General features: G+C 36.1%; 2 protein-coding genes across 3 annotated transcripts; one reads left to right on the forward strand and one right to left on the reverse strand.

The window, feature by feature from the left end:
- Nucleotides 1-10,027: 10,027 nt before the first annotated feature.
- LOC306847973 (glutaminase liver isoform, mitochondrial-like) lies at nucleotides 10,028-20,335 on the forward strand. Of its 2 annotated transcripts, none has more exons than XM_079382253.1 (18): nucleotides 10,028-10,370; nucleotides 10,523-10,610; nucleotides 12,338-12,459; nucleotides 12,988-13,117; nucleotides 13,214-13,293; nucleotides 13,978-14,141; nucleotides 14,560-14,618; nucleotides 16,728-16,760; nucleotides 16,855-16,913; nucleotides 17,028-17,094; nucleotides 17,189-17,239; nucleotides 17,351-17,527; nucleotides 17,699-17,830; nucleotides 17,922-18,014; nucleotides 18,122-18,183; nucleotides 18,266-18,342; nucleotides 18,804-18,867; nucleotides 18,945-20,335. In XM_079382253.1, exons 1-18 carry the CDS (start codon nucleotides 10,177-10,179, stop codon nucleotides 19,132-19,134), a joined length of 1,842 nt encoding a protein of 613 aa, XP_079238379.1. In that variant the 5' UTR covers nucleotides 10,028-10,176; the 3' UTR covers nucleotides 19,135-20,335. The 2 variants fall into 2 exon arrangements, with proteins under 2 accessions (XP_079238379.1, XP_079238378.1); XM_079382252.1 differs by having other exon boundaries at nucleotides 10,051-10,370; nucleotides 10,520-10,610.
- LOC306847974 (SPRY domain-containing protein 4-like) lies at nucleotides 20,160-23,609 on the reverse strand. Its single transcript, XM_079382254.1, has 2 exons — nucleotides 23,444-23,609; nucleotides 20,160-21,192 (listed from the first exon to the last, which is right to left on the reverse strand). Exons 1-2 carry the CDS (start codon nucleotides 23,571-23,573, stop codon nucleotides 20,654-20,656), a joined length of 669 nt encoding a protein of 222 aa, XP_079238380.1. The 5' UTR covers nucleotides 23,574-23,609; the 3' UTR covers nucleotides 20,160-20,653.
- Between the last annotated feature and the right edge of the window lie 645 nt (nucleotides 23,610-24,254).

Below are 24,254 nucleotides of genomic sequence, written 5' to 3' on the forward strand. Positions count from 1 at the left end.
TTGCACATGACCATAAAAACTCAAGATAATGTCATGAAGTTTTAAAAATACTGTGAGTATGAGAACCATGGGTGCTCATACATATAATGTGAGCATCATCAGTCCTGATGTATCAGATATATTTGCAGTTTGCATTTTCAATAATACTTCAACATTCTTGCAAGGCCAAAAATTATGTTACTGGTGGTATTGAACATCTTAAATATTGATGTCCCACAATTCACTGTGAATAGGATAAGCAACATCATACAGCATATTGTCTTTTTGATTCAACAATTCCAACTTTCTAAACTTGTTGTTTATCAACTAACAAACAACTAGACTTCAATACTTGACAATAAAATTACTACAACTAAAACAATTTAAAAAAAATAAAGCTAAATAGAAATATAAAATATAATAAAGAAATAATTTAAAAAAATCTCAAAACCCTATAAAGTTACTAAAGTAAAAATAAAATGAACATGAAATGAATAAATGACTATTTTAAATATGAATAAATATAATAAAACACAAAAATAACAGTTACTGTGTATTTTTGTCCTCAAATGTTTCACATCTTTTGAATATCTAACTGTAAAGTGGCTTGCTTTTAAATGGGCACTTATTTTGTTGCTCCATCAGTATTTTTGTTGTCTTCCCCAGTGTAGTTTGTACAATTTATTATGAACAGTTTATGCAATTTATACAAGTTTATTTCCTTTATACTTTATATAACTGTTCCACAATCCAATCACAATAAAACATCTACCATATCATCTATCCCACTGTGGGAACAGAGGAGAGAAAATTTGTAATGCTCAAGGGATTAAAAGATCAAACTGCAAAAAGCGAGTGGAAGCATAAAAGAAGGAATAAGGATACTGGAATCTTAGCCTCGGTGTGAGACATCCTGTGTATGCAGATGATTGTGTATACAGTGTGCACATATGAAAATCAGTGTGTGCATTTGTGGTCGTGTGCGCACGTGAATGCATGTCTATTAGTTTTATGAAGGAGTATGTGTATGTGTGTGTACTCATCGGTGCGACTGTGCACACACCCTGTTGGGTGTGTGTGTGTGTGTCCGAAATGAGCCCTGACTGTGTGCTCTGTAAGACGCACACACAATGCGGCTCTGTGTGCCGACCTGAGGAATGTGAGAGAGCACCGGGCAGTGGGGGAGAAGAGAGCACCGGGTGTGGATGGAGGGAGGGTGCAGAAAGGAAGAAGGATGAGGAGAGGAGAAGAGCGTTGGCAGGAACACGGCGAGGCTCCAGGGGTGTGTAGGGTGGCTGGGTTGCTGTGGAGCAGATGATGTGGGGCCTGCCGATTGGCACGAGGACCCGTGTCGTGAATAAAACTCTGACCGTGATTGGCATCAGGCATCAGAAAGCCGATACGTGCCTGAAGATTAAGCACCCACCAGTCTTTCTTGTAAATATGGGTCTTTTCCACCATTCTTTGAAAGCTAAAGGCAAATAAAGCTGAATTAAAGGGATGGTCCCAAAAAAGATAATTCATTTACTCATTATCATGTTGCATTGCTTTGATATTTTGAAGAATGTGCTGGTTCCCATTGACTACCATTATATTTTTTGTCCTTACAGTAAAAGTCAATGTTGGAACCTAATGGGAACCTAAAATGTTAACAGCATTCTTCAAAATATTTGACAGAAGTCATACTTGTCATACTTCTTCAAGTTTGGAATAACACAAGGGTGGGTAAATTGATGACAAAATTTTCATTTTTGGGTGGTCTATCCCTTTAAAAGTGGATAAAATCAACTAGATGGCATGCAAGACCCTGAAACATTAACTTTAGAAAATGTTCTGATCCATGTGCCAAGATAAGAAGCCCAACGGACTCACATGAGTGAACAATTGTGTCGTTTTTGACGACACTACACCGTAATTAAAGTGCTGCACAATTGTTCTTTCAATACTCTCCCAGACAGGATATTTGACCTCTAATATTATATAAGAGAGTGTATTAAAATAACATTTTCTGTGGTTTTTCACCTAATCTGACTGTGACGACCGTGGGAAACTGTACTGTTCTGTTTGATATTACAGTCCACATGGGGGGGCCTTAAGTGGGGGAAGGATTCGTTCTGTCTTTGTTTGGTCTCATAAAGCTTTCTATTTATTCTCATAACTTCTGAGATAAGCTATGGCAAACAAAGTGGCTGGTGTCCTGGGACGGATGATTTTCTGAATGAAGGGTCCCTGTTGATAGAGTGATTTAGGCCACAAATTGGCTTAATACATCCAGGACACCACTGTCTGGGTTTAACAGCTCCCCTTTGCTAATAATTATAACCACGTTTAAAATGCATAGTGTAACAATGAATTGATAAGTGTTATAATGTATTAACTATGGTTACAATTATTGATGAGATTGTACAATGCATTATAAGGTGCATTACAAAGCATAATTAATGCATTAAAACTATTTTTTATAATGCATTATACATAAAGGCTTCAAAGAAAGTGTTACCAAATCTACTAATTTCTTTTCAGATTTATCCAACAGTACTTTAACAGTGAGCAGAAACAGACACACAATCAATTTAAATATTTTCCAGATAAAACGTATTATTCATAATATTCATATTCATTATATCCATAATTTTTTCTCACAGAGTAAAAATAATAACTTTTATATTATATTATATTATATTATACTTGCTTATCATATTTTGAGATGCTAGGCATCAAAGGCTTTTGAAATATTTCCTCAGGTATGATTTTAGCTCTTTGCAAAGCCAGCATTTCATGAAGTCTGCTTTCAGTCTTTCAGTGGAATCAATAGTGTTTACTAATTCTGTATCTTAGAACAAACACATGCACACACACACACACACACAGCGATTACTTAAACAAAACAAGCAGTTCACCGCAGGGACTCTACATTCTTAGCAGCTCCCTGGTACACATTCGAGGGTGAGAGTTAAGTCTTGTGAACTGGCTTGAGAAACTGACCCTGTTTGTGGACACTGCAATCCAAGAGCTTCACCAGGTTCTCAAAGCATCCAGGTGGCATGCTTATTCTTATAAAGACACAAATAATGCATTCATTACAGAAAACCAAAACCATAAAGTCAGAAAGAATGAATGTACAGAGTGATCAACAATGAGAATCTTCAAAGTCAGACATTAATTATAAATATAATTACATATAATATATAGTTCTGAAGTAAAACAGTAAATTACAGAATTTAATCAAACTCACCTCTGTTCAAATGTTTGGAGTAAACAAGACTTTATACTTAAATTTATACTTTGATTCAGCGAAGATGTATTAAATTGATCAAAAATAACAGTAAAGATATTTACAAGACTACAAATGAATTATTTCAAATAAATGGTGTTCTTTTGAACTTTCTATTCATCAAAGAATCTTCAAAGAAATTTATTTTTATTTTTTACAATTTCCACAAAAATATAAATAAGTAGCATAACTGTTTTCAACTGTAATAGCCTAATAATATAACACCAAATCAGCATATTAGAATGATTTCTAAAGGATCACGTGACAGTGAAAACTGGAGTAATAGCTGCTGAAAATTCAGCTTTGCCATCACAGGAAGAAATTACATTTTAAAATATATTAAAAAGAAAACCGTTCTTTTAAATTGTAATAATATTTCACAATATTTCTGTTTTATGCTGCATTTTTGATCAAATATGCCTTGGTGAGCATAAGAGACTTCCCTCAAAAGTATAAAAAAAACTACTGAACCAACCCCAAACTTTTAAATGTACACTGTAAGCGCAATGTGTATTTTTGATCACAAAAAGTCTTACACAATCAAATCAGTAATGTGTGCTTAATGAATAATTATGTTTGTCAGAATGTTTATTGGAATTCTCGATTTCCGAATTTTCCCAGTTTCTCAGATTTAAGTGTCACCATACACACATAGCAGTTCTGGCCTGTGCAGAGATCAGAGAATGTTGGGAGAGGCAGAAAGAAGGAAGATGGAGGGAAGAGAGGGGGGTTTAAGATGGAGCAGGTAGACAAAGCCAGCATTCATGGACACAGTGAAGGAATGAAAAACATTCTCCACCAAGAGACGCATGGTCATCAGCAGGGCATGGGTTAGGGTGTGTGCGTGTACGTGTGTATGGATGTATGTGTGCCAACACGAAAGGATATGATATGAGGGGAAGGGGTGTTTGATCTAATGATAAGTGGGCGTAATTTTACTCCAGGCTCTGGTTAAAAGGAGTCCTCGCTTCAATATCTACCAGCTGCAGTGGAGCTGGTAGAGGAAAAGAGTGGGGAGTCAAATGGCACACACTCTCAGAAAATAAGACACTACAACTGTCACTAGGGTGGTACCGTTTAAAAAGGTGCCCCTTTGTACCTTATTGATCCCAAAAAGGTGCATATTCATACCTTAAATGCACATATTAGTACCTAAATGGTGCAATTTTGAAAAGTTGCCACACCACTGACAGCTATTGTAACTTTTTTCTGAAGGTATCAAGTATAAAGTTCAATTTCTTAGTGTGAGTATGTGTGTGTATGTGTGACAGGTCCCCAAAGACAACAATACAATGGCCCACACAGCCTCCCTGGAATGCATTCAATCAGAGTTCACGGGCAATTCTCTCAGTGCAGAGCTCAAAAAAAGAACACAACTTATTTTATGCTCTTCCACAAACTGAACAAATTGAGACTGTAAATAAACCCCCAGTGTAAGTGAAAGGATAATGTCTCAACTGACATTTGGCTGTGGAAAGGTGAGGTTAGTCGGTATGTTGGTGCTGAACTCGACTGATTCTCCGTGTCCGGTTACAGAGGTGAGTTGGTGCGCTCTGCCCTCTACAGGCAAAAAGGGATACGAACAGCGCTCCTCTTGGATACGGGACGCAAAGGTGGTTACTGCCAGCTGCCAGCTGCCACAGCCACATTATCCTCATTTTATTCTAGTCAGGTTATATGGATGTTATGTGCCATACAATTGAAATAAATGCATTCAAAAATTCACAAATATTATAAACATGTTTTAGACGGACACACCTGTGCATCAGAGTTGGGCTTAAACTTTGTAGCTACTCCAATATCCACCCGAGGGCGCTCGAATCGAGCAACCCGATTCAGTCGATCTTTTGGACGCAGAAACCTTATCACTTTCAGGCTATATGAACAACTGGAATATTTTACATAAGAGGAAATCCTTGTTTCTGGAAAATTGGTTCAGTAATGGAGTGTTATTAGTGATCCAACTGTTTAACAGTGATGGCAATTTGTTTAATTATTCTGATTTTATTTTAAGATATCACTTTCCTGTATCTAGAACTAATACAGTTTTAAAGGCCATCTCTCTGTAAATCTGTATGCGCTTTAGAAATAATAACAGTGGCTCATTGATTTCTGTTTGTCACCCCAGTCCTGAATCCACTGTGGTTAGTTCTATATGTTTTTCTGTTCAAAAATCCAATCACAAAGTTAGGTCTTTATTTTTGGGCCTTACTTCTAAATGAAGTAAGTACTTACTTACTTCATGTTACTTAACAAATGAAGTTAAAGAAATATCTTATAAAATAATTTACAGGTTTTATCCTGTCAAGCAGTTTTTGCAGAAATTTAAAAGTGACATTGATACCTCTTGTTCTTTCTGTGAATTTTCTTCTGCAACTGTAGTTCATTTATTTTGGGAGTGTCCTTTTGTTCAGTCTTTCTGGAATAATGTTAATGCTTTGATTGTCCAAAATATTTGTTTATGATTTCTCTTTATGTTTTAAATACATTCTTTTTTGGGGTTTTGTAGAGGAAAAGAGATTAATCTATTTAATGCAAGTTTTGTATAAACCTCCTGTTATTTATTGGAAAGTTGTATATCCCTAAATGTAAATATACTAATTGTAAACCCCACTTTAACATCATCAAACAAGAACTGAAGTTGTATTTAAATACAACTTCAACGTCTGTTAACAAGAAAGCTATTAAACCATCTAGAATTTGTGCCATGTTTAAGATTTTTCCTTAATATACTTGTATCTTTATTTGTGTGCCCTCTCTTCTTCTTTTCTTTTTTTTGGGGACTCCTTTCTGTCTATTTTTTAAGAGTTTTTTTGGTATTAATCTATAAGTAGTTTATTATTGAAAGGTATTTTGCATGTTTTGTACACACTGTTCTTTTATGTTTGTTTTGTACGTAACGTAATCTTTATTGTTTATTATTGCAATAAAAAAAATTAAAACTTTTAGGCTAAATCCTCTCGTGAAATGGTTATGAGCTATTGCAAAGACTCAAATGTGCAAAACCCAATGAGCGAGCTTAAGTTAATTGGATACAGTCAAGTCACCTTTATTTATATAGCGCTTTTAACAATGCAGATTGTGTCCAACCACTTAACAGTATCAAATTGGAGGATAGAGTGTCAGTAATGTATAATAATAAGATTAAACACTAAGTTTTCAGTTAAAGGCATTTCATTATTGAATTCAGATGTGTCATTGTCTAGCTCAGTTTAATTAAATAGTATCTGCGAAATCAAATTGACGATTATCGCTAGAAATGAAATGTCCCCAACTGAGCAAGCCAGAGGCGACAGCGGCAAGGAACCAAAACTCCCTCTTTGACAGAATGGAGAGAAAAAAAAAACCTTGGGAGAAACCAGGCTCAGTTAGGGGGCCAGTTCTCCTCTGGCCAGGATATTATTGTTTATTTATTGTTTAATTATTGATTTAATTAATTCTTCATTTACTGCAACGAACTGATGGCGGTCAGATAAGTACGATTTGAACCATGCTAAGGCACTTCCACTAATGATTCAAGATTCAAGATTTTTATTCGTCACATACACAATTAGTACAGAGTATAATCAGCAGTGAAATGTAAGTCAGGTCCGCTCCAAGGACAGTGCAATTGTTTAGTATACAAATATTAAGAAAAAGAAAAGTAGAAAAAATAAAAGAATAAAATAAAATAAAAAGATAAAAAATATAAATATAAATGTGCAGGTCAGTACAGGTCAGTATGTTGTTGACTTAAATAGTAATATAAGAGGAATGTGCAAAAGAATGCGCAAAATAGTTGTACAGGGTATTTAAATAGCAGCAATATGAGGTAGAGAAAAATTATGAATAGCTTATTGATATAGTGATATTTACATGGAGTCAAGTGATGTTATGACACAGAGTTAGAGTTTAGGAGCCTGATGGCCTGGGGGAAGAAGCTCCTCCTAAGTCTCTCAGTTTTTGCCATCAGGCTACGGAAGCGCTTACCAGATGGTAGCAGAGTGAATAGTCGGTTACCAGGGTGATTAGAGCCCTTAATGATTTTGACAGCTCTATTTTTGCAGCGTTTGAGGTAGATGTCCTGCAGAGAGGGGAGAGCAGACCCTGAGATGCGCTCAGCTAAGCGCACAACTCTCTGTAGTGCTTTGCAGTCCTGATTGGAGTCAATACACTTTCTATGGTCCCTGAATAGAAAGTTTTCAGGATAGCTGGCGAGACCCTGAATTTCCTCAGCTGTCGCAGATGGTACAGTCTTTGCCTGGCTTTCTTAACCTGTGTTTGGATGTGTGTAGTCCAAGTCAGGTTCTCTGAGATGTTTACACCGAGGCACTTGAAGCTACTCACCCTCTCCACAGGGGTCCCACTGGAGTGTAGGGCTGTCCTAAAGTCCATGATCAGCTCTTTAGTTTTGTTCACATTCAGAGAGAGACAGTTGTCCTGGCACCATGATGTGAGTCTCTCTACCTCAGAACCACAGTATCATCAGCGAATTTGATAATAGATGTGGAGCTGTGAGAGGACACACAGTCATGCGTGTAGAGAGAGTAAAGCAGGGGACTCAGGACACAGCCCAGTGGGGCTCCTACATTCAGGGTGATGGAGTTTGAGGTGAACTGGCCAACTTTCACCACTTGAGGTCTGCCGGTGAGGAAGTCTTGAATCCAGTCACAGAGTGAGGAGTTTAGGCCGAGGTCTGTGAGTTTAGAAGCCAGCTTGATAGTGTTGAAAGCTGAGCTATAGTCAATGAATATGACTATAATGCCAACAAAGTGTTCTAGTCTATTTAAAAGAATGTTGTGGTCGATAGTGTCGAATGCAGCGCTAAGATCCAATAGAACTAATAAAGAGATACAACCACGATCAGATGATAGAAGCAGGCCATTTGTAACTCTAATGAGAGCAGTCTCAGTACTATGATACGGTCTAAATCCTGACTGGAATTCCTCACAAATACCATTTTTCTCTAAGAAGGAATATAATTGTGAGGATACTAACTTTTCTAGTATCTTTGACAGAAAAGGGAGATTTGAGATCGGTCTGTAATTAACTAGATCTTTGGGGTCAAGTTGTGTTTTTTTAATGAGAGGCCTAATAACAGCCAATTTGAAGGTTTTGGGGACATATCCTAATGACAATGATTAATTAATAATAGCCAAAAGAGGATCTATGACTTCTGGAAGCAGTTCTTTTAGTAGTTTAGATGGAATAGGTATACAGTGACACCTGGTACCAGAGTAAAGGTCACACTGGACATGGTAACTTTGACCCAAAGTCAAGGTTGACTTTAAGCCATGAGTCATACTGACCCAGTGACCCAGGTCTCAGAAATGACTTCCCAGACTGTCTAGAATGTCAGTAGTATGCTCAGGGCCATCATGAGATGAAAACAACCTGGAATGTTGTCTCAGGCCCGTTGATGAGGTGAGCTGAATAAGGTCCTCTGTTATATAATCTAGCCTACTTGCCAGGCATAGCAAAGTAGGGGTTGTAGGGGACCAGTTGTAAAATTTTGTTCCACACCTAATGACCTCAAGTAACACTTCTGTGACATGAGTATGACAGTGATGGAAACTTTCCACCCAGCAACATTTTTTCAATAACTTTGCAGCTGTAACAGGATCAGTTCAGTTTCCTCAGCCACTCTCTGCCACTCAAAACCGCTTCATCTTTCAGGGAGACCCCACTGGCCTTACTACCACCTAAACGTGAGAGCATTGCTTTTTTATTTTTAACTGTTAAAATTTTATATGTGCAACCCTTATAACACATTATTTTACTTTCTGACCGAAGATTCTTCTAGCTTTTCTTCTGGGGTTTTTTTTCAATGTAATTTCCAGGTATACCTATCTGTGTATTCAAGGTTCTTTTTGTATCTCAAGGTTCATCCTTGCAGTGTTTTATAGCTATTGTTACAGCAATGAGATGTAAAAAGTGTAGTACCTATATTTACTTTTATAGTTATATACCTATACTCATTTGTAATTACACATTTATATAAATTGCTGCAAGTTCATTAAAATTATCCCATTTTTTCCCATTTATGTGATCATGTGTATATATTACTCTTTGGATAGCCCAATGAAAAGCTTTCCTGACTTTTCTGCAATTTGTGGAAAAAGGGAAATGATAATACAAATAAAATGTATTTTTATTTACTATATTATTTATTTTTTAAACGTGTATATTTGAGTTCATTTGCGAAAACAAAACGGATAACTAAGTTTTTAACAGTTTTCAAAAATCATGTTTTTTCATTGTGCATTCCAATTAATCTCAATCAGGTAAAAAAAATAACTAAAAAATACAGCTAGGCCTAACTAACACAATAAAACACAATAAAAACATGATAACATAATAAAAAACATGATTTTTGAAAATAATAAAACTAAGTTATCTGTTTTTGCAAATAAGTTCTTCATATATACAATTTTAATAACTGAATGGTAACTGAATGTGAATCAATCAGTTACTTATTCATAATGTTTTCCCATTGGTCACAAATGGTCTGCATTTTCATTTATTTTTTATTTTTTATTCTTTATAGACCCCTCAAGCTCAAAACTAAATTTTGGTCACAAATTTTACTGGTGGGATTAAATGGGCAATTATTATGTCTGATTTTGTGTCAAAACCTTTTAAGCAGAAAAAGGCCCAAGCTCAGTAAGTCTGCCCTAAGTTGCATAGTTACTATTGAGCCATATAGTTTTTTTCTCTCACCATCACGCCCCTAACATCCGCCAGGGGGCGTGTCCTCACCTGCCTATGATTCCTCGGTTACCGGCTAAATTTGTCAACAGAAGTAACGCCCATGCCTCGTTGGAAGATCTGGCACTCACTAGAAAGCACGCGATTCTTAAGCATAAGACACGAGCGGTTTATTCAGACTGTTTTAGAGTTCTTAGAGGTCGCTGGTTTAGAAATACAAACTTTTGACATTGATTATGCATTGTGTTAAGACCCTAAGGGCGTCCAGAGCTGGTGTTTTGCACATTAGGAGCGCTGGAAAATGGGAGAGAGTTGCGGGGAATTTGTACAGAAGACGCTCACCTGCTCGGTTGCTGCACTCGAGCGCATCTCCAGGCCAGCATCCGCGCCATCAGCACGTGATCACAGAGACGGACGCCGCGACGTACAGGTAAATAATCCTCAGAGGCTTTACCTGCTGGATGTGTTGCCATAGAGATAATATAAAGGGCTTTTAAAATTTGATTATAGAGGAGTTAATATCTTTCTAAAATGAGATGTGTTGAGTAAAACGTTTTCTGTATTGTTTTGTGTTTTAAGCAGTAATAAGGTGGTTTTTGGGTTGGAGGACCTGTTGTTCTACACTATCACCCAGGGAGAAGAGAACATCTCAGTGGCGCGTTTCCTGGCTGTGAGTTGCACTAATAATCACAGAGTGCATGTGTGTTTGATTTAGTCAGCATGTACTGTAGTGAGAGGGAAAGCGAATAAAATGCATGGTATAAACAGCACGTAGCCTACCCACATTATTTCCATTTAGTACTTTTACTTTACTTTTAGTCATTTAGCAGACGCTTTTATCCAAAGCGACTTACAAATAAAGTATTATTAATTATTAGTATTATTCAAAAATTATTAGACACATTTATTCGTACATAAGTTATAATCATAAATCTTTGATGTTATATAATGGTACTATAAATAGACTCCACGTGTGGGCAAAATGGCTAGCTCCATTAAATCCCATAATAAATATACCTATTCCTAAACACGTGGATCCAGATTTGGATGTTTGAGTTTATATTACAGGGAGCAATACATAAAATTATGGACTGTTTTAACCAAGGTAACACATTAATCTCTGTATTTTCATACATAGCACTGCACCTTCAGTGTGTGTGAATTTCAGTACACATGCCACCCAGAAATAGACACCCATTAAGAAGTGTATTGCTATAATTTATGTGCATGGGGTTGGTTTGTCTATATATGATGGTCATAGCTGCACTTCAACCGCTGAAATGCTATATATCACTGACTGAATAAAACATGTTCCTACCAAATGATTGATTATGAACTCTTTCATTTGACTAATGTAAACGCTGTTGCACTGTACTATAGTAACTTCATATTTGTAGCCTTTGATTAGCAGTGGATAAGACACATGCCTTTGGTGTGAGAGACCCGGGTTCGAATCCACTGTGAGACACCAATGTGTCCCTGAGCAAGACACTTAACCCCTAGTTGCTCCAGAGGCGTGCGACCTCTGACATATATAGCAATTGTAAGTCGCTTTGGATAAAAGCGTCAGCTAAATGAATAAATGTGATTAAAGATATTCATATGTTACAATCATTGCAAGTATATTTGGGACTCGTCATAATTCTCTGCATTTCTTTATTTTACTATACCCAACAGCTGAATGTCACAGTGCCATAAAGTTTCGGTTCAGTTTATGATGAAGTAAACATAAAATTAAAATGTACTTTATTTACTGTTTTAATATTTAATATCTAATATCTTTCTGGTCTTATTGTTAACAATGCATCCATGTTATTCCAATAAAGCTTGTCTTATTCTGTTTAATAATGTCCTGTTTCAGTCGCAAGTACACTACTGTTCAAAAGTTTGGGATCAGTAATATTTTTAAATGTATTTGAAAGAAATCTCTTATGTTATGAAATATTCTTACAATTTTAAATGTTTTTTTTTTTATGTCATTTATTTCTGTGATGGCAAAGCTGCATTTTCAGTGGTCATTACTTTAGTTTTCAGTGTCATCTGATCCTTCAGAAATCATTCAGATGTGCTGATTTGATGTTCACAAAACATTTCTTATTATCAATTTTGAAAACACTTGTGCTGCCAGTTTTGATCAATTTTAATGTGTCCTTGATAAATAGTATAATTAAACTAGTATTTCTGTCAAAAAAACAACAACATACTGACTCCAAGATTTTGATCAGTGGTGTAAATCAACTTAAAATATCAAATAACTTGCGTTATAGCTTCCTGAACCAGTAGTTCAACTTTGAATGTGTGCTAAAATTTTCAAGCAGTAATTGTTCACTGAACAATTTATCAATTCAATATTTGAAATATTAACAGTATTGGAATATGTGTTCTGGTTTTTCTTAGGCACTCAAAAGTACAGGCTTGCTGACCTCTGACCCCCGGTTGAGAGACTGCATGCGGCAGATCCACCAAGCTGTCCAAGAGTCTGTTGGAACTGCAATGATGGACCAAGAACTGTTCAGAAAGTGAGTAGAGAATTGATTCAGCAATGCAAAGAGTGAGAGAGTGTGTGTGTATGTGTGTTTTTGTGATATGTCGTGGCATCACTTATAGTTTATGACCTGCAGCTGTTATGATATGTGCACACACTCATGCCACTTACAGGTAAATGATATCTCAATGTTCTTGGATGTCTGGAAATACAAGCAGTCAGTTCATCATGCGCACACATGCGCATATCATCACATACAAATTCTTGACCTGACTTTCTGTTCTTCAGCAGAGGTAAATGCAACTCACCACCTGTTGTGTTTGTATGTGTGTGTTCATGCGTTCTGTGAAGCTTGTGTGAAGCCATGCTAAGCAGCGATAACGTGTTTGTTACTCCTGTGAGGCACCGCTTAAGTTGCATTTGAACCAGCTCAGTCTGTGTTAATAAACATGGATCAAATTTCATTTTCAGTCATGTAAAACTCTCTTAGCACATTACAGATCACAGGTGGCTGTTAAGTCACAGTTGTGTCACATGGGCATATGTGTGTTTCTGTTTCTAGATGTGTTGGCAGTAACATAGTCCTTCTGACTCAAGCTTTCCAAAGGAAGTTCATCATTCCAGACTTTGAGTCCTTTACCTCCCTCATAAACCATCTGTATTGTAACGCACAGGCTCAGAAAGGAGGGAAAGTAAGACATTGATTTTCCTTATCACTGTTTCTGAATCACGTTTACAAACATATATCAACCTCTCATATCCATATTTGTCTATGTGTGTTTGTGCAGGTTGCAAACTACATCCCTCAGTTGGCTAAGTTCAGTCCAGACCTGTGGGGAGTTTCTCTGTGCACTGTGGATGGTCAGAGGTAAAATATACTTTTAGACTTAGTCTTTACACACATCGTTATTATGAGACAACTTTATGTTCCACATGTACATACATGTATATCTGTATTTGAAATATTTTTGACCATAGATACATTACCATTGAAAATGTTTTGAATTTTTTTTAAATAGTATTGTTCAGAAAGGATGCAAAAAATTGATCAAAGGTGACAGTGAAATATATAATACATAATGCAGTATTTAATTATACAAAATTGTCGGCTTCTGTTTTGTTTTTTACTTTCACTTTATCAAAAACATCGTTATGAGAGTGAAAATTCCACAAAAATTTAAACCAGCATAACCTTTTTCAGTGTTGATAATAATAGTAATTTTTACTTGAGCATTAATTCGGCATATTAGAATGATTTCTAAAGAATCATGTGACACCAAAGAATGGAGTAATAGCTGCAGAAAATTCAGCTTTGCCATCACAGTAATAAATGGCATTTTAAAATAAATTTTTAAAAGTATTTTTTTTTTATTGTAATAATAGTTCACAAAATTGCTGTTTTACTGTATTTTTGATCAAATTAATGCAGCCTTGTTAAGCATAAGAGACTTCTTTCAAAAATGTTTCAAAATTACCAATAGTAATTTTGTCTTCTTACCCTTTCCCCTCTCACTCACTTTATCTTAAATGTGATCTCTTCCTATTTACATAGGCATGCTATTGGAGACACCAATATGCCATTCTGTCTGCAGTCATGTGTGAAGCCTCTGGAGTATGCGCTGGCTGTGCACGAGACCGGCACTGAACTTGTGCACAGATATGTGGGGAAAGAACCAAGTGGCCTCAAATTCAACAAACTCTATTTAGATGAAGAGGGTGAGAATCCATCACAATCTGTTTTATTTCTTTTGTTGATGCTGTCACTCAAAGATACGGCCATATAAAGTGGTCTCAAATAGTATTTGAACACTTAAAATGACACATTGTCAGCATACTTGTTGTGTTTTATAATCTTTCTCTTGTTTGACCTTGATGAAATTCCAGAGGTTCAAACCAATGGCACGACTCTAAATTAGTGATATCACAAGTTCATTGCATTCTATTGCATATGAAGTCTGGGTATAAGAGGAATCTGTAAAACAGCTGTCAGTTATCAGTTATTTCAGTATGAATCTTATCAATGGATTTCCTCACCACTGAGGAACATGAATCTGATACGGAATCATTCCCAGTGAGCATAATGCTCCTTTGACAATGAGTTTTGTCAATTTGACAACTTCTTTTTATTTCCCAGATAAACCCCATAATCCCATGGTAAACGCAGGAGCCATTGTAATCAGCTCTCTCCTAAAGGTAAGAGATTACAATACAATTACATTACAATACAAACAAAAAATGATATCTTAACAGCCATGACACACACATTTTTTATTTTATTTTTCCCCTGCCTTTACAGGGACACAAGCCTTGAAAAGAAAATTCAGTAGCGTTGCTGTATTGCATTGATATCAGAAATTATTGCTATGATAGACAAACTACTTTTAATTGGACAAATGTATTTATGTCCCTTCCTTTTGACCTGGTTTTAAATAGCTGACAAGGTATGTGTTTGTGTTTAATAGGGGGAGTAGAATGACATAATAAGAGCAGCTAGTGGTGTGTCTGATCAGCCAATCAGAAGATGTTCTGAGAAATACGCCTTTAAGCATGATTAAATAGGGTCAGATTTTCTACATGTTCAAAATTACTTGAAGGTGTATGACTGCAGTGGAAGACTAAAAGATTTCAGTGGTTTAAATGAACTGATATAAAAATACATAATTATTTGTATAATTAAGGGACTCCCCACTTTTATTTCAAGTTCAAGTGCAAAAGTGTACAAGTTTCTAGTTTGACCTATGCCCTTAAACATGTTACACAACATCAGTGAGCACAGACACACGGGAGTACTTTTTAAGATGAAGACATCTCACAGCTGTGATCGCATTGCGCTGACCTTTGCACATGGGACTCCCTTTCGGACCTCGTGGAACTGGTCACCTTAATATCAAATCTTAGTACATATGAAACTCAATATGTGGGGTAATTTTCCCTAATACCAGTTAGGGAATAACAGTTCATGTTGAATCATTTGGTTTTATATTCGTCCTTCATGCTCTGTCATTTGACTTCATGTTCACTGCAACTGAACTGTGCAATGACAGATCATGATCATGGCCACATTTGCAAAATCTTTTCTTTGAAAATAAGATTTACTCTCCTTTATGATGCTGTATGGTTTCACACCAATAACACATATTCACTGAACTCATAACCTTTATAGATTTTCATGCATTTTTATAGGATAAGACAGTTATTGTATGATATCATATCATACCACACTTTTACCGTACACGTTTGTGCACACTGCCACCAAGTGTCTAAATACTCCACTGTATTACTGTTTGCAGAGGAATCTTTGGATCAGTCCCAAAGTAAACTGTGTCACTGGAATCACTGTTAGCTATTTTTTGCTTGCCAACAGACACTAATTTTATTTTTATGTAGTTCATTTATAGCACATTGACTAAATTAGAGCGGACGTCGTGAATGTTGAATGTGTTTCACATCTGACTCTTTCCTTCTGGATCTTTCTGACTTTCTGTAGAGATGTTCAGTTTGTTGTCTTAAAAAGGATTAGCATTAGCCATGGGTTAGCCCTCAGAAATTTCTAATAGGTTTTTGACATTTTTGAATAAAGACACTGTAGATAAACTACATATAACACAAGAATGTAAGTTTAAATGCTTGATAAATTACAAAACCTGTGTAGGCCTTATGAAGTAACTCGTTGGCAATGTACATTTTAAAGCAATTAATAGTTTCAAAATTCATATTTGAGGTGTAACTGTGTGCGATTTATATTGTTAAACAGTATCAGAAAGTCCTTTTTTAAGTCATTTTAAACACAGACCTTTATTTACTTATAAACCAGCCTTCTTCTCCTGCATTTATTTTATTGGCTGGACTTCCCTTGTTAAAAAGTGAGCTTAAATTTTATGTGTGATATTACTAAAGTATAATATTAAAATAAAAGGCCACTTAAAGAAAGTACACTTTTGTGACTATTTCTTAATAAACTTTTAAAAAGTGCACTTCTGTGCACGTAATCGTGTCAAATTAAAAGTTTTACTTTGAAGTTTTAAATCATGTTTTAATAATCTATCGGCTAATCCATTGATTGTTGACTAACATACTAAACCACATATAAAGTACTTGATTTGATATTACACTTTTAAGTTTATATATTTTAATGCACTAAATTGCAACTTTATCAAGTTAGAAATTACATTGAAATATATTTAAATTATCATTACATTTTTTTTAACTTTTAATTAGAAATTAAGTATCTGAAAACATGTCATTGCAGTTCAGTTTTAAATCTATGCTCTCTCACGTTCTCCTTTTTTGTCTCTATAACAGCCGGGTTCCAACAAGGCAGAGAAATTTGACTTTGTGAGTAAATTGCAACATCTCCACCATGTGAACTATCCCAGGTCTTTGCTATTATCTCGCTTGTTATAAATATTGATTTCTGTTTGTGTGTCAGATGATGGATTATCTGAAGAGAATGGCTGGCAGAGAATACATTGGGTTCAGTAATGCCACGTGAGTTTTAAATACAACCTCATTATTTCTATCAAATTACACTTTCTTAGAGGTGAAACTACAGTTTGTTATCTAATATGTTCCGGTGACAACATTTTCTGGTGATATTTAAAGTTTCCAGTCAGAGAAAGAGACCGGTGACAGGAACTATGCGATTGGCTATTATCTCAAAGAGAAAAGAGTGAGTCTCTCTTTGGTCACTGTCATTTTCATAAGCATATTGACAGGGTTTTTATTTCTCACCTGCTACTCTGCTTTTTTTTTTTTTCCTGTAGTGTTTTCCCAGTGGAGTTGACATGATGGCAGCCCTTGACTTCTACTTTCAGGTAAATCAGCTGTCACTCTGACACGTAATTGTCTTTAATAATGTTACTTGCTATTATTGCTCATACTAAATCACTAAAATGTTCTCTTTATTGTCTTTCTTTCCTTTCCAGCTGTGTTCTATTGAGGTGACATGTGAGTCTGGCAGTGTCATGGCAGCCACATTAGCTAATGGAGGGATCTGTCCAATCACAGACGAGCGTGTACTCAGTGCCGAGGCTGTCCGCAACACTCTCAGTCTCATGCACTCGTGTGGCATGTACGAATTTTCCGGCCAGTTTGCCTTTCACGTGAGTTACACACACACCCAGCTGACTGATTTCTTGCAGAATTCCCCAGTGTGATGAAGTACACAGACAGTGGACTTTACAGCTAGATGAAACTATTTCAGTCATTTGCTTTAAACCTCAGCTAATTGCTTAAATAAAATCACTGTTATTGTTTGTGTTTCTCTTCCTCAGGTGGGTTTGCCTGCTAAATCTGGGGTGTCTGGTGCCGTGCTGCTTGTAGTTCCTAATATCATGGGGGTGATGTGCTGGTCTCCAGCTCTTGACCGTGTTAGCAATAGCATCCGAGGCATTCACTTCTGCCAGGTACTTTTTCATGAGCTTTGCTTTTGTCTCTCTCTTTTTATTTGTTTTTATTTTTCTGTGTGACCTTTAACTGAATTTGCTTGTCTTTTAGGAGCTAGTCTCCCTCTTTAACTTCCACAACTATGACAATCTGAGACACTTTGCGAAGAAGTTAGACCCTCGCAGACAGACAGGCCATGAGAGGGTGAGACCACAGACCAAATTTCAGTCACACCGTGCTAACAAATTAAAGTTAAAAGCTAGAATCTAGCTCAGTGTTGTGATCAGTCAATCATTATGTTTATATTACAGAACAAGTCTGTGGTGGATCTGATGTTTGCTGCTTACAGTGGTGATGTTTCAGCTCTCAGGAGGTAAAATTTTCTTTCTTTTATTGCAAATAAATCAAAGATTTTTTTATGAGAATGGTCAGTAAGATATTAATTTGTTTCACAGAATCGCTCTGTCTGCAGTTAATATGGAATTGACTGACTATGACACCCGTACCGCTCTACATGTGGCCTCAGCAGAAGGTAATAAGGCCATTTTGGGATTTTTTTTTGTGTGTATTTACAGTATTGTTCAGTTGTTTAGGGTCAGAAATTTTTATTTTTTACTTTTATTTAGCAGGGATGTATTAAATTGTTCAAAAGTAACAGTAAATCATTTATAATGTCACAAAAGGTATCTGTTTTAATTAAATGCTGTTCTTTGAGCTTTTTATTCAATTTATGCAGAATCCTGAAAAAGAACCATTTCCACAGATTACATAAAAAAAAATTGTTGTTATAAGTAGTGATAAGACATGTTTCTTGAGCAGCAAATCAGCTTTAGAATGATTTCTGAAGGATCATGTGAAACTGAAAACTGGATTAATGGCTTTTGAAAATGTAGCTTTGCCATCGCATTTTAAATTATTTTAAATTTCACAATTTCCACTTTTGGGTGAAAATGAACAAGTCATTTATTAATTTATCTAAAACTCTGATTTCAGGGCACTTGGATGCAATCAGTTTTTTAACACATACCTGCAAAGTCAACCCATATGCAAAGGACAGGTACGGCAAAACTCCCCACTCTTGCACTTTTTCTGGTCTGTTTTTGTCTTCTTTATTAAAATGCATCTGTGTTTCAGATGGGGAAACACACCTCTCGATGACGCTATGCAGTTTGGGCACAGCACCGTGGTTAAGATACTACAAGAGTACCAGAGCATTTACACACACACACTAATGCCAGAAGAGCTCAGTGCAGGTGCGTGTCCTGATTCCACCATGGACGCAGATGAACTGAAGAGTATGGAGACTCTGGAGGGTTTAGTATGAGCAAGAACTACCATGAACATCCCAAACGTCAGTCTCTCATGACTTCAGGGAATCATGTGGGTGTGAGATTTCTGACGAATCCCGTGTAAGGACATGCTGAGTGGGTGTGCGCAGGTGTTACTGAGATTCAAACCCAAAGCTCTGCTACATGTAGACCTCAGCTAGCTTCTGTTGATGGTTTAAGATGGCCATTACTGTAGTCTCTTAGACTTCCATTAAGTCTACTGTAGGATTATGAAACTTCCAGGTAATTTCTGGTACAACTCCTCAAGGACAGTTTGGTTTGTGCTTGGACCAATTTAGAAATGCAGAATCTTCCTTTCCCTTCACATTTATCACCGCAGAAGGATATTTATATTAAAACACATCCTTAACTGGAAGCCAGTAACTAGGAGCTGGATTCACAAAACTTACTTCAGATTAAAATTCTTAACTACTATTTATACTAGCAAACTAGTATACAATCATAAAATATAAAGGGCTGAGAAATGTTTGCTCTTGAAGATGTTCTTAAGAACTACTCAAGAAATTGCTTATACCATCTTTTAAACCTATTGGAATTTATCCTAATCACTTTCTTGGCTCCTTTCATAGGAAGATTTTTGTGAATCTGCCTTTAGCTTACTAAGTACAAAGTACAAATGTAAATTTAGTAGGCTAGCTATCAAGAAAAGCATGCATGCACTTTAAAAAGTAGATTATTTATGAGATAACCATACTGGAAATGTCATTAAAACCTCATATTACCGTTAGGTTAGCAAGCCAGTATAATGTGAACTTTAGCCCAGTTGTTCGTATGGCAAATCTTTCCATGTTATTAATAATCTTTCCCTTAACATTATGAGCATGTATTTGTATATTTGTACTATTTTTAATGTTTGAATTTCTTAAGCCAGTTTATAGACTTTTTTGTAAGGTATTACATAATTTAAAAGACACTACATTAAAATAAGGCACAAAAGCTTTAACTGAACCTGCCTGGGAAGCATCTGGTGCGTATTTTGCCAGAAATGAATGCATTTAAAACTTGGTACGTGGACACACTTTATTGCTGGACACAAAACTGTGAGTTGAGAGAAAAAAAGAAAAAAGTTTGTATAGTTAAAGGAGTGTATTTGTTCCATATGAAAGTGTAAGATGGACAGAATGACATGAAATGAGACAAGAAAAAATGTCTGTATGAACTGTAAATAAAAAATAATTGAAGAATTTTTTTTTATTATTGAAAAACTTCTCTGAACACTGTACTTGGGCACCGATGCAAAATGAGAAATGACTTTTAAGCAATAAGTATTTATGTGCATATATGGATTCATTAGTTCATCTGCATATCACAAATAGTACACAGAGAGGATGTTTTCGCCAGCTGAACAGACAAATCTTGCTCAAATCTGGTTTAATGGCAGTAAAAAACAGCTATGTTCCCACTAACTTTCTTAGTCTTTTTATAAGGCCCCTACTTCTCCTTCTCTATCCATTAAGAGGCATGTAGCATTCATGTGTGAATGACCAAGAGTCACTAAAGCCCTGGTGGGATCTCCAGTCCAGAGTGTGAGAGCAACTCCCCATCCCAGAGTGCAAACGCAGGACAGATGGGTGAGCGGAACTGTGTTTTTATCGTGTACACCACTTCAGCTTTCTGGATGTCCACCAGACTGAGCCGCCCAGCCTCGTAGTCCAGCAAGAGCCCGACCCGATCGGGTTTCCCCACCAACGGCACAGGGACCTGCTTGCCAGTGGTCATAGCAAACCATTTCCTCTGGACAAACGCGAACACCCATGAACTGGAATTGGTGCCCACGCATTCATCACGTGATGTCAACACCTCGGCCACGCCCACCCGGAATTCATGGGACTTTTTAACCGTCACCTCCCAGTAGTGCCGTCCAGAATCAATGTGGGAGTCAGCAAGAACCACAGCCCAGTCCCGGAATCGGAGAGGGGTGTCCTGCACGAGAGAGGGGTCCACACCAAGCATTCGATAGATAACGCCCGTGTCCTTCTTAAAAAGGTCCAGGCTGCTGTGGGAAGTCCGCTCATCAAGCTTAAACTGCAAATCTGTTATAAATAAATCATTCAAATGGTGGTTATTATATTGATAAACTATTTTTGGTTTATCAAAATTTAAACAAAATAATTTTGTATAAATATTATAACATCAGTTGTGCAATAATAAAATAATGGTAACACTTTACAATAAGTTTTCATAAGTTTCATTAATATTAGTTAGCTACACTGGTAAATGTGAAAAAACAATGAACAATACTTCTAAAGCACTTGTTAATATTAATGTTAATACATTTTTCAAATCAAAAGCTGTCCATGTTAACATTAATGAACTAGAATTGTATTTTAACAAAGATTAATAATTAATTTTAAAAATCTGAATCAGAAAGAGCTTTATCATCAAGTGTGCTTGCATACACAGGCAATTTGGTAATGATGCTTGCTTACAGTGCACACATAAATACAACAACAGCAACAAGACACAACAATATTGTTTATTTTAAATTATTATAAATAATAGATTACACATTCTTAATGTTAACTAATGCACGGACGAATTGGACCATATTTTAAATTGTTTCCAAAATAATAAACCATGCAATTTTCATTTATTTTGACTGATACCATTGTAATTCCATTGAAGTACAATTTAGTGCCATGTAAAGTTAAATAAATATGCTAATTATTCACTATCACTTTAGAAACCTACCTGCAAAACTACAGTACTGTTAAGTTTTAGGCACTTGTGTAAAAATGCTGCAAAATGAGGATGCTGTCAAAAATAATGTCATAAATAGATTTTCTTTGTCATTTAACTTCTATTAACTAAATTAATTCAACATTTGGTGTGACCACTTGTGCATCGTTTTTCAAATAGCTTTGCAATTAGCTCTCTTGAAGTATCTTGGAGACGTTGCCACAGCTGTATACCTTGGAGAACCTGGCGATACGATACATACCTCGATACACAGGTCACGATTCGATACGTACCTCGATACAGAGCTGTCTCGATACAATTTGATACAATGTGACACGATTCGATACGATTCAATAAAAATACATGGGCCAGAGCCAATTAGTTAATGCTGAACACATTTACTCAACAAACAGAACTCTGCCTTTTTCTTCAATTTATTGAAGACAAAAGTGCATTATAACAAAGTGCATTTTGCTTAAATATTTGCAACTTTAAGTGCTCTGATTAATTGTACACAAATTGTATTAATCTGGAAATTACCACAAGTCAACATTTAACTTTCCAAGGGTACAGTCTGAGCTCACACAAGCACAAAATCTTCTTATTATTATTCTTAACTTCTTATTAAATCTTCTTATAATTCTTTTTTGTGACACCATGTACTGCCATAACATATTTCACTATGAAATCACTTAAATGCTACATCTTGCTTTAACATTTTCCATGAGTTTTTTGAAACTCGCGGGCGCCGCTGCGCCCCCTAATGGCTGGGCGGAGTATCGATACTAAGGGCTAGAATATCGATACTGTATCTTTTTTTATTATATCGGTATGTATCTAAGAATCGATATTTTGAGCACACCCCTAGTTTAGTCTGTCTCAGTTTGTTCTGTTTCTTCACGTCATTCCAGACAGACTGGAGTCAAAATCTCACTGAATTACAATTAAATGGCATAATGAATGTTTGGAAATGTAAACTGATATTTCCTACTACAGCAAAAGATAGAAACAACTGATTAAATAAATTATTAATTTAAAGTGGTCAGTAGTCTATTGGCTGGTTTTAGTAGGGATGAGGACTTAAGGTATTACACCTCTTAGCTATTAGTAGTACTTTTTGTAAATGTTATAAAAATTCCAGAAATATTCTGAAAGCTTATAACTGTATGAAGGAGATACCATAATCAGAATAGCAATAGCTGTACGTGATATTTCTCTGGTATCATGAAGAACTGTAATTTGGGAATGGATAGAAGAAAACTAAGTATTTTTGTGAGAGAACATTATGTTCCCGTTGGGATTTTATCAAGATCACGATGATGATGATGATGATGATGGACATTTGCGCTGTTAGTTACACTGACCTGCGCTTCTATTCTTAGCTCGTGCCAATCTACTGGCATCTCAGCTGAGACACGTGACTCTACCGCACGCTGTGTTTTCAAATGTTTTGCATTTCACATTATTGAGATTCCGTACACACATCAGGTGATAATATTTAATAAAAAAGGGAGATATCTGGCGTGAAATATGATCTCACTTCCTCTGACCTCTCGGTTTGACTGGAGTCAACACTGAGGTGCACGGAAAGCATGCATTACTCACGGTTTCCTGCACTGGCACTGATATACCATCTCCGAGCTGTGAGAGTTTTTCCACGGCCGTGACCGAGTACGGTCCCTAAAGATCTGCCCGTTAAACGGCAAAAGAGTGACATGCCCGAGGACATCGCCATGTTGTCCCATTTGTAGTGGGTTTTGCTTCAGTTTCTGTCGCAAGGTTGCGCTGTCCAAATGCTTGCGCGCTGCTGCCCCCTGCTGTAAAGACAAAACACTGCGCACATGTATGACAAGAAAAACTGGGAAAAGATTACAAAATTGAATGAAAATTTTATTATCAAGAGTTTGGCAGTCAGACATACATAATGCAGTCAAAATCATCAATGTAATTTGAACTCTTTATTTAATATTCACTAATAAAAGTATAGGGATGGATTCACAACAGGGTGCTTCAGTAGATAATGTGTTGCGTGTTAAATGTCACGATAAATAAAATGAAAAGTAATATAAGAACATACCTGTAATTAATCAGCTATTAGTGATTATTGTTCTGTTTGGCACTAAAAAACAGCCAATTCATTGTGATGATGGTGATAAATAACTCTTTACTACCAAATAGCAATAATACGATGCCAAAGATTAAAATAAATACACTGAAAACAAATAAACACAATCTGTATTCTTGTTAATACATTTTTTTTTTTAAAGTTTAAATATAAGAACAAGCAAACACTCTCTTTTGAGTGTCTCAAAGGGTTTTAACTTTCAAAGTCACCCAGAGAATTACTGTCACTATTTCATACAAATCATACATAACAGAGGATGTCAAATTTATCATATGTTTATTCAGAGCCCTA

Source organism: Barbus barbus (genome assembly GCF_936440315.1).
Source record: "Barbus barbus genome assembly, chromosome: 28".
In the NCBI taxonomy this organism is placed as follows: Eukaryota; Metazoa; Chordata; class Actinopteri; order Cypriniformes; family Cyprinidae; genus Barbus; species Barbus barbus.